The sequence below is a fragment of the Ruditapes philippinarum genome, unplaced genomic scaffold (genome assembly GCF_026571515.1).
Source record: "Ruditapes philippinarum isolate M1 unplaced genomic scaffold, ASM2657151v2 ctg19267_1_1_1_1, whole genome shotgun sequence".
Lineage (NCBI taxonomy): Eukaryota > Metazoa > Mollusca > Bivalvia > Venerida > Veneridae > Ruditapes > Ruditapes philippinarum.
This window is the reverse complement of record NW_026866988.1, coordinates 25,033-36,285: the sequence shown is the minus strand read 5'-3', so window position 1 is coordinate 36,285 and position 11,253 is coordinate 25,033. Positions and strand designations below refer to the sequence as shown.

General features: G+C 31.3%; 1 protein-coding gene across 1 annotated transcript; it reads left to right on the top strand.

Annotated features, from left to right (window-relative positions):
- The first annotated feature begins 3,485 nt into the window (after positions 1–3,485).
- Positions 3,486–9,936, top strand: LOC132734423 (SCO-spondin-like). Its single transcript, XM_060721160.1, has 4 exons — positions 3,486–3,788; positions 5,560–5,742; positions 6,982–7,110; positions 7,556–9,936. The coding sequence occupies exons 1-4, from the start codon at positions 3,524–3,526 to the stop codon at positions 7,825–7,827; spliced, it is 849 nt and encodes a 282-aa protein (XP_060577143.1). The 5' UTR covers positions 3,486–3,523; the 3' UTR covers positions 7,828–9,936.
- The last annotated feature ends 1,317 nt before the right edge of the window (positions 9,937–11,253 follow it).

Genomic DNA, 11,253 nt, shown 5'->3' with positions numbered 1-11,253 from the left:
CTAAGTCTACAGAAAATGTCGCGGTTTCTTCCTTAAAACTCGTATCAGAAACACTCGAGCTTCTATAAGCCGCGGCATTTTGTACAATTTCGAGATACGACTTAAAAGTTGCCCGCGACATTTTATAAACTGACGGTTAAGTATCTCGCGACTTTAAAAAGGACGCTACCGACCACCATATAGAAATAAAAGATGTTTCACACACAAAAACAATATCCTGTTCTGTCAGCCATTTACTTGATAGCCTTTGATGCCATATTGTAAGCCATTTTCAATATGATGTGGATGTAATAAAATGCAATTAATATCATCTCAGTGCATTTCATTTTCTGTTTAAATGACTTGTTACAGAGATAAAATCTATCTTAACAAAGTTGGGCCTTTTTCTCAATATTCGATATTCCTTTATATTTGTGCCATATGATATTGCTAATAAAAACATATACAAATCATTAAAACTTTAGGAAAATTGTTTGTAAAATAATAAATATCTTCTACATGATATTATTTGGCCGTGATCACTATCAGTTCATGCATTACAGTAAATTTTGTTTTGAATTTAGTAAACCCTTATAATTTTTATGTTTGTGGCCATTCTGGATATTAATTGACCGTGATCACTTTCAGTTCATGCATTACAGTAAATTCTGGTTTGAATTTAGTAAACCCTTATAATTTTTATGTTTGTGGCCATTCTGGATTCCGTCCTGAGACTAAAAAACTTAACTGATAGGAGTAAAACTTAATGTAACATTAATTAACAGCAAGAGAAGTCAATGAAAACTCGCAGGTTATTTTGGGTTATAGTTCAGGTTTTGCAAAACGTATCAGTTTTATGTACCATCAAATCCGCTGCCATTTTGAATAAGATGAAAACACTAGCGAGATTTAGATGTTTATCACACAACTTAGAGATTGAAGAGGTCGATATGGGAATATAGGAATATTATTAGAAGCGAAAGATTATGTAGAAGATGTAATATGAATCAAGTTGAATCAGAGTATCATTTTTTAGTTAATATGTCCTTTTTATAGAGAATTACGTTTAACTCTTTTTAGATAATTGTTATTACACATGGCCTTATATGAGTGAATTCAATAAGCTATGTCATCACCAAAAAGATCTGTTTTAGCAAAACTTGCAAAATTTGTCTATCTGGCTTTAAAGAAGAGAAATAAGAGTTTTGTTGTATAATAAAATATGTGTTTCTTTAAACTATTTTTCATATGTACTATAGATACACTATACATGTTTTTGTTTTGTTTTGACCGCGTATTGTCGGTAGAATGCAATTAAGCGTAAAAGTTAAGTTTTTGTGTGGTCCTCACACGGCGAGGATAACTCGAGCTCGCTTAGCTGCAGCAAGCGCCAATACCACGCTAAGGCCAGCAATGTCTCCAGATATGAATCCGATAGAACATATCTGGGATGTAGAAATGTCCGATGACATCACGCCAAATAGAATATCCCCCAACTGACACATGCATTGATTGCAGAAAGGAACAACCTTCCAAATAACCATGTTCAACGTTCCGTCAATTCTATGCGTCGACGCGTTGTCGCACTACTTATAGAGCCAGAGGTGGCCCCAACCGACATTGGATTAAATGAAAAAATCGCAATGCATTTTAAAACTGTTCATGAAATGATTAAAACCATTCTGCACGTTTTCAAAACGTTATAGCCACAACATTGATAAATTGAATTTGACCCTTTCCTTAGAACTAGCGTATTTTAAACAAACTCAAGCATAATTAATAAACAGCAAAATGCATATCAATGTTGTGCATGCATCTCTTTTTCATGCCCAACATTAGTTCTTACATTTTCGTCATCGATTTCCTGAAAATAATAATAAAATATACTCTGTCAGGTTTTAACTATTGCTGAGTGTATTCGAAATATAGAGATAATTACAGAAATATACAATATATGCGCAGGTATATAAATTTTAAAATAATGATTATGGTTGTTCACAAGAGACAGTCAGATCTATCTGAGAAAGAAACTTTAACTATAATATGTCTTATAAGGTTATATTTGATCAAAGTACTTATAACAATAATAAAATCTGGATACAAAGTGAATAAGTTTAAAATTTTCTGGCAAGGGAAGTGAGCAATCTTTTTAAGGGCTTTACATTTAATTATCAGCATACCTTCCAGATTATGCTAATTAAATTCATTAGTCATGTTTGTGAAAACAATCATCTTGTGAGAAAATTTTCTTATAGAAATGAATTCGAGAGAAATTAAATTTGTCCATGTTTTAAACATTTTGGTAGGGGTTGATAGTGAACTTTTAAATCTGAAAGATAGATCATTATAAATCCAAGTTTCTATTTCATAAGTGTAAGTAAAACATTTTCTATCGACAAAATTTTGATATATTCATGTATTATATGTATAAACACCTAATGCTATTATCAAGTGGGTATTGACAGAATTTACTTACCGATACACTACTTTCTATTACTTATATTGATGATTATGATGATAATGATGATGATGAATCTTACTGATGCTAAGGTGGTAATGCAGTTGCTGTGAACAACAATAATTATAATGATAATCATGATCATGATCATGATGCTAACAACTATATTAATAACGATGATGTTATTTGCGATTGTGATTATGATGACAATGATGATGAAAAAAGAATTAAAAGAGAAGTCTACATTGATAATGGCTCTAACAACAGCGACAGAGTCGATATGTACCAAAATAGATACACGTTTGCATATTTTGTCACAAATCATTATTTATGTATTTTCTGGCTTACCAGACACGATAAGGATGGCAGGGTTTTATTGAGGAAACAATAGAAAACAACATAAAACTCCAAATCTGTCCGATTTTAACCGAGGCTTGGCTCCCAGTTTTTTACATGAATAATCTATCTTACCTGGACTCAAAAAATATATTCGGCCAATTAAATTTAATCTTAAACAGAGGCTTAAAAAATAGACGCCACTTTTAAAAAGCAGCAAGAATTGCTTTAAGCGCTAAGATGTGATCATGTTAAAAAATGTTAGTTTTCGTGATATTTTTTAATGAATCATATTTACGCTGACGTTTTATTTACTATGTTTCACCTGTATTCTCTAAAGTAAATTTTCGGTCGGTTAATTAACATAAGTGATCACCTGATTATACACATTTTTGTCTTTTTTTATCATGTTACGTTCAAAAACTACAATATTTATTGACGTGGAGACAAATTGACATGGTAAATATTTTCAATTTCAAACATTGTATTAGACTTCACATTTCAGTAGATATTCTGGTTTATTTATTTAATGTTTCATCTTTTATTCTAACGTAATTTCAATTTGCATAATAAATTTAATGCCAAACTATAATTTGTATGTTTCTGAGCGGAACTTTGGCAGTAATGAGCATGCGCGATATTCGTTATTATATAAAAAAATGAAATTAAAAGGTAATTGCAGAATCGTGAGGCACAGGCAACATGAGGAACACGGCATCGGTCAATGTCCTCTTCTATTTCGTACTTGGCATGTGGGTTTGCCTGTTGTACTCGTCAGAATTCTTTGTTTTTCGGAGGCAAAGAGTGTTTGACGGTTATACGTGTCCTGAGTCTAAACGCGATTTTAGTATGGACAAAGTTTACAGCGATATTCAATGTGCTTTGTATTGTAAAGGGTCGTCGTTCTGTGTTGACATATTTTACCAACCACAGACAGGGAGATGCGACGGTTGTAGAGATTCTGAAGACTCAGAACTGGAAATTGCCGACGGGTTTTTGTATTACACGAGGAGAGGTAAATACTCCTGTCATATTTTCTTAGTTCAGTTATAACGACTTAATCCATTTAGCAGATTTAAAGATCATAATTGAGAGATTACATTTTAGTTATAAAGACAAACTTCAGAATCTGTTTTATTTACTCATTTTATGTTTCCACTGAAATATCAAGTTCTTCTTTTTTCAATTCTCATTAGTGCAAAAAATATTCTTGATGTATTTTAAGGACAGTTTTACAAATATTCAGTCGTAATTGAATGTTTTATATTGAATATCCAAGCCGAATTTGCTTGTCTGTGGTATTAATTGAATTAATTTTTAATGAATATTGTGTACCTTAGAGTAAGTTAAATGTGGTTAAATATGAAGTTCTTTTAAAAAAATGGATTGCTTCCTCACATGAAATAATCCGAAGTCTTTAAGTTAAACATGATTCGAATATACATTGATGAGGGGCAAATGATTCCAAGTCAACAACCAAAACCACTTGAACATCGACATCCAGCAATTCGTAACCATTTGTTAAATAAACTGATCCTATTCATATGAAACGAAGATTCTTTCCCCCATCTGTGATTTAAAACCACCAAAAACGCATTTAATACATGTGAGGAAAATTTGACACAGTGTGAACTCATTCAGGGTTTTCCCCTAAATTGTGAGATGCTTTAGTCATTTTGATTTGTAAAAGACCATTCTTGAAATTGTAAATTTTTAGCACTACTTTCAATAATAATTTGTGAAAGAAGAAAGAAGCACAGTTTGATACACTTTTTGAAAGTCAATTCGTAACACACATTTTCTTATTTAAACCTTTAGAAAACATTAAAATATTGGAAAAATCCATCATGAAGTTCTAAAAACCTCTTATCTAGCTGAAAGTAACGTAAAGTATTCAGGTGACACTGCTAAATAAACTTTTCTTTCAGTTGTAAAACTGGCATTTTGAAATTCTGAAGAGGTCTTTTCAAATTATGAAAGAGCCTAAATACGGCATCTTTTATAATGTGTAAACAGCATAGATATTTTATATCTACTTTATTGTCATAAATATGTACATGTATACATAAGAATTTTTTTATCTAACTTTAAGAATAGGCTGTGTTTTTGATATTATTTACTAGAATATTGTTTCGGTTTCTAAATACCAATAATAAAAGAAATGACAAACTAATATTAAAGGCATGTTATTCGTTTATATAGGAGAAAACCGGCATTTCGTTACTGCTGCTAGCATGTTATTTTTATCATTTGATATCGATACAAGATCTACAGTTTTTCAGTAGATCTAGTTTTATTTTAATGACATCTTATATACCATAACGAACAAAACGCAAATATAATTTATAAGCACACATGTAGGTGACCGTCTACGATGTTTGATTTGATTACTGACGGTATAACCGCCATTGTATACAAAGTGTTTTAACCAATCAAAATTTGATAAATTAGTTTGTGTTATTGTTATCTAGGATATGTGTTTATGAATTTAACATTATCATTTAGCCTGGCAAAATCCTGTTCCTCGCGTTAGCAAGAATATGTCACATACAGAATTACTGAATATGGTGTAAAAGCAATAAAGTGTGCATTATTTACATTAACAAAGCATCTTTTCGGAATACAAGATACGGTAATAAGAATGTATAGTTATTAAAATGATTGATGTTGATCTTATTTAAAAAAAAAACTTTTTATTGTGTATTATTTCCTAATATATAAATAAAATAATTTAATAAACATACTATACAATCTGGTTTTGTTGATGGTTTGACTTTGATTTTCAGCTGTTAACTATATTTGGACCACGTGGTCACCATGGAGCATATGCAGCCTAAGTTGTGATTCGGGTACTCAAAAAAGATCGAGAGAGTGTTCTATTCGCATAGAGGGCAACGGAGAATCGACGTGTGAAGAAGCGGATGGGGTTAGTGAGGAGACACAACCTTGTAATGAGCAATCATGCCCTAGTAAGTAATATAATGGTTATAATATTATATGCTAATAAATAAGTGATTTGATATTGGCCCTGTTATTTGTCCGAGGGCAGTCGTATTGGCCCAAGGCCGAAGGCCGAGGGCCACTACGACTGACCCGAGGACAAATAACAGGGCCAATATCAAATCATTTATTTATTGACAATTTTATTAAATAACTAAATGTACTTATAATATTTCATATCAAATCCTCGGATATTTCTTCTTATTTTAATTCTAACATATTTTAATTATAACGAAGAACAACTGTAAAAATAACTACATTTTATCAGTTTGTATGGAAAACCTACATTTTGTAACTTATATTGTACATGTTCAACAAAATGTGAATGTGAATGTTTAGAAACTGAGAATATTTTGTTTCATTTATGCAACCTGTCGGCGTCTACACATAGACCGAGTTAAAACAAAATGGCTGCCATTTCCCAGTTTCGTGCAGATATCTATATCATTATTTGGCCCTGCTTTATTAGCCAATCAAATTACTTCAAATGCGGGCTTAATATCTATATCACTTTTCGGCCCGGGGCCGAAAAAGTGATATAGATATTGGCCCTGTTTTAAGGCAGGTCATCGTGTTATTGAACGTGGCAGGTTTTTTATCGGACTTTTAACGTATAGTTATTTAATAATCCTACTTAAACACTGTATCACCGCCTTGGTGGTGTAAATGGTGTATTTGTTACTAATGGCATTTAAACCCTTCTGAAAAGTTGACTTCATTTTATTGAATTTTGCCCGTATTGTTCTAGTTTAGGTTGTGAACATTATAGATAACTTGATTACAATACGTCACCTATCCTCAAATGGCACAAACAAGTCATATTGAAGACTCAAGTATCGTCACCGCATGAAAACATTTGCAGATGTTACTAAATACCATGATTATTTCTTTTTAAGACGGTACTTGAGGCTTAAGCGAATAGTTACATTTGTCACTGCTTTTTCTGAACAAGCAATCATGTTTTCTGCATCAGATAACATTTCAAGATTCCATTGTTGACTATATTATTCGGGTATTATATATAAAATCTCATTTTTTTTAAGTTTTTATATTGTTATATTTCAAGTATGTCAAAAAATTTCCATCTGAAGCTCTAATGTGAAACATGTGTGTGGAATTTCAAACAAGGATAATGTAACTTACAGCATAACTTGATCTATGTTAAATGTTTAATTAATTTTAAAACATAGTTTTATTTCTTTTCCTAGCACCGACTCTTGGAAAGTCTTGCACAAGTAATACAGACTGTATAGAAACAGAAGGTGTGTGTATAGATGAAAGATGTTTCTGTCACCAACTATTTGAATACAATAACACAATTAATAACTGTACAAAAGGTATTACATGCATTTTATAAAAGTTACCATAGCATTAAAATGGACGTATTGTCATGTATAGTTAAATTTTGCCTTTTATTGCTTCAAAAAACAAATGCAATAATAAGTTAAAAAAATAAGCAAGTTTTAAGCATTAATTTCATGCACTATAAGATTAAACCCTTCCCAGAATATTTGTAAAATTATGCCTGAGAACTACTAAATTAGTATGAAATAAAACAATTATATCCTTGAATTGGGATATTATTAAAAAGATTTTGCATGTAATTTATTTTATTTAGATATTAGAATTATGCGAAAAATAACACAAATAGTTCATTCAAATTTTCTTTGTTATGCATATTTTTTTCTAATTAAGAGCTGAAAATACTTATTTTTCATTAGTCTATAAATTTGCCCATGAAGTCAATAAATAATATATTTTAGAAATCATCTTAAATTTCAGTATGCGACACAATGACCGGCAATTATACGAAATACGAAAACATAAATATTGCGGGTTTTAACCATGGTTCCAATGCGGCGTATGACAGCCTGGAAGACTGTAAAATAGCTTGTAACAGTAACCCTATCTGCTTATCTTTCGAAATATGGTCACAAGAGGGTAAGGTAGCATGTACGACAGGAATTATTACATTCGAAATGGTGAATTCAGCTGATCCCACACATATCAGTTATCAATTCGGGGTTGATCTGTATTCCAAAACATGTATTTGACTTACACGCATAGACTTAAAAATGAAATCTCAAAATTTTGAATCAAAAAGGTTAAATAAAATTTATACTTGATGTTGAACAAATACATACATGTTATTAAGTTATAAGTTAATCATATATCAAGTTACGCGATAACCTTACACATTTTAAGTGAGACAAAATTATATTGACACTTGAGTTTGAAAATTCAAATATTTTTAACTTAACTTTTTTAGTGTAATCAAAAGAGAAACTATTTACATATAGCTATAATATCCTTCTAATTTCACAAAATATCTAATCAGAAACATTGTGTGTAAGATATATCTGCTGACATGCCTTATCATAGTTATAATTGCTAAATACTGAAAAGATGCAGTTTATTAGTCTTGTGCGTCATCTACCAAGTTTACTTGTTTAAACTATGTATGAAAATATACATAATCAGGAATGTTACGATCCTGATTTTGTTTTTAGAACTGCATAGAACTTAAAAAATTCTCATATTTGACTAAGTATTATTTAGATGACAGTAAGGAAAAATTAAACGATTTAAAAAAACTCAAAAGAAGCGAATGTAGCTACTACAGGCATTTACTTTCCATAAACATTTTTTACAAAAGTATTTATTTGTTTTCATAAAAAATACATAATAGTATTGTATACGCTTCTTAATACATGTATAAAGACATTAAATGTAGAGAGATTTTTAAAAAAGAATTTAGATTCTTTAAATAAATTTTGTGCGACCAAAGGCCCATACAGACTAAGTGTGACTCTATGGACAGGGCATTTTTTGATGGAATTGTATTTTTGAGGTATACAGGCGTTATACTGAATTGTATTTCCATCACATACAGGGGAAATACTGAGTCAGATACAAGGGATACACAAAATCATATTTTAGAGATGTGAAATGATAGTCTTATGTTGTGTTATAATTATAAATTAAATGATGTTATTTTGATAAATCTTAATGAAGATGGTTCTCTGATTACCGACATAATTGTAATTATTATGATTTTTGTGTGTGTATTCATTTTGTTTTATAGATATACCTACAAGATGAAGAATTCATAAGTGTGACGTGATGTAATATAAATTGTTAATTGAGAGTAAGAACATTACGCCATTAGCAACAGAAATTTATGTCACCTAAATTAACAAATATCAAACTACATAGTCGTGTATTAATATTTTACGAGGATACTTTCACGGTGTAAGATTTCAAAATACGAAATTTTCTCTACCTTATAAATGGTATTTATTATTTTAGATCTGACTCCAATTTGTTTTATGTAATAATTGTAAATCTTATTTTGTTTTCCTACAATATATTTTTTTTGGAAAGCAGGAAAATGTCCTATCAATCAGAAATCACATATTACATTTAATATATTAAACATAAATATTTCACCTTTTATCATTAAAAATATAGTTCAAGTACACGTTTGCATATTTCAGTTTTAAAAAGAAAGATTTAATTCATTTTTTTTTTCAAATGTAGATTAATCATTATTGGAGAAAAAAGAAAATTTGCATTGTTTTTTAGAAAGAAATGCTACATGATATACGCCAATGCAATTGTCGTCGCATGTGCTAAACGAATTTGATTTATAAAGTTATTCATTTGTGACTTACTATAATCATTTTGATATTGTTGTAAACTTGTGACCTGTCCATCCTACCGGTTGTTCAGTATTTCCTTTTACCTTTCGTCTCTTGCTTCCTCCCTCATTTAATTGCCTAACTTGTAAGATCAACGAAAAGTAACTGAAATAAGATCGTTTTTGGATGTAAATTTAAAGTTTTCACTAAATAGTTGAACTGTTTCAAGGAACTGTGTTTGATAACTCAAAAAAATTCATTTAAAGAAATTTACTCAGTTGATCCTTATAATCATAATGTAATCAAGCAATTTTGTAAGTGTTTAAGAAACAATCAATAATGTCAATTAATGTAGTAACAATTTCATTTTTTCAAATTATATTATTTTAATCAACTTTAAATAAATGATTGAATAAAATTGCTGATTGTTCTAACATGTTTTTATAAAAGATAACTCTTTCATACTTGTTATTTCATTTCAATGTATAAGTGCTTTTCAGGAGAAATAAAAGTAATCTGCAACTCAAATGTTGTTGTTTTTTCTGGACCTAGGGTAGGTTCAATGTATAAGGATTAAAAACTACTTAAACCGATGCAAAGTTTTGTAAGACATGGTGCATATCCATATATTGGTAGCCTCTTCGCGATATCTACTCAAACGGTACATACTCAAAGAGGTTGCTTATGATTTACTTTAAAAGCAAACAGGTAGCCCGTACCGCTGCAAAACCGAAAGTGTTTTCATCACATTTTATATTTATTTGTTACTAACTTTTGCAATTTATCTGAAGATGATTTGAATATAAATTAACACATGCAAAACATAATCAAGCCATTGGTTAATTTAAAATAGAGAAAACTAGAACTGCCACTATCATGGCGTGAATACCCCCGCATACCACTTTGTCAGAATCAACAGTGGCCATTTAGAGCTCAAGGACAACCTCCCTGCCAAATCTGAGGTTACTAAGCCAGTGCATTGCTAAGTAATGTATTCTACTTGCTTCAAATGTGAAAATGTCAAAATCAATACATTGCGGACAGGACATTCTTAAGCAATTGAGAAGAAAAGCTTTTTTTTTTTGTCAAGGTCCCTGTGACCTTGACCTTTGACCCAGTGACCTCAAAATCAATAGGGGTCACCTTATAGTCATGATCAACATCCATGCCAAATATGAAGGCTGTGGGTCAAAGGAATCTTAAGTTAATGGGTGGACAAACTTTTGGAAGTCAAAGTCCCTGTGACCTTGACCTTTGATCCAGTGACCTCAAAATCAAAAGGGGTCATCTACTAATCATGATCAACATCCATGCCAAATATGAAGACTGTGGGTCAAAGGAATCTAAAGTTAATGGTTGGACAAACTTTTTGAAGTCAAAGTCCCTGTGACCTTGACCTTTGACCTGGTGACCTCAAAGTCAATAGGGGTCATCTACTAATCATGACTAACCTCCATGCCAAATATGAAGACTGTGGGTCAAAGGAATCTTAAGTTATAGGGCGGACAAGCTTTTTGAAGTCAAAGTCCCTGTGACCTTGACCTTTGACCTGGTGACCTCAAAGTCAATAGGGGTCATCTACTTATCATGACTAACCTCCATGCCAAATATGAAGACTGTGGGTCAAAGGAATCTTAAGTTATTGGGCGGACAAGCTTTTTGAAGTCAAGGCCCCTGTGACCTTGACCTTTGACCTGGTGACCTCAAAGTCAATAGGGGTCATCTACTTATCATGACTAGCCTCCATGCCAAATATGAAGACTGTGGGTCAAAGGAATCTAAAGTTATTGGGCGGACAAGTTTTTTGAAGTCAAGGCCCCTGTGACCTTGACCTTTGAC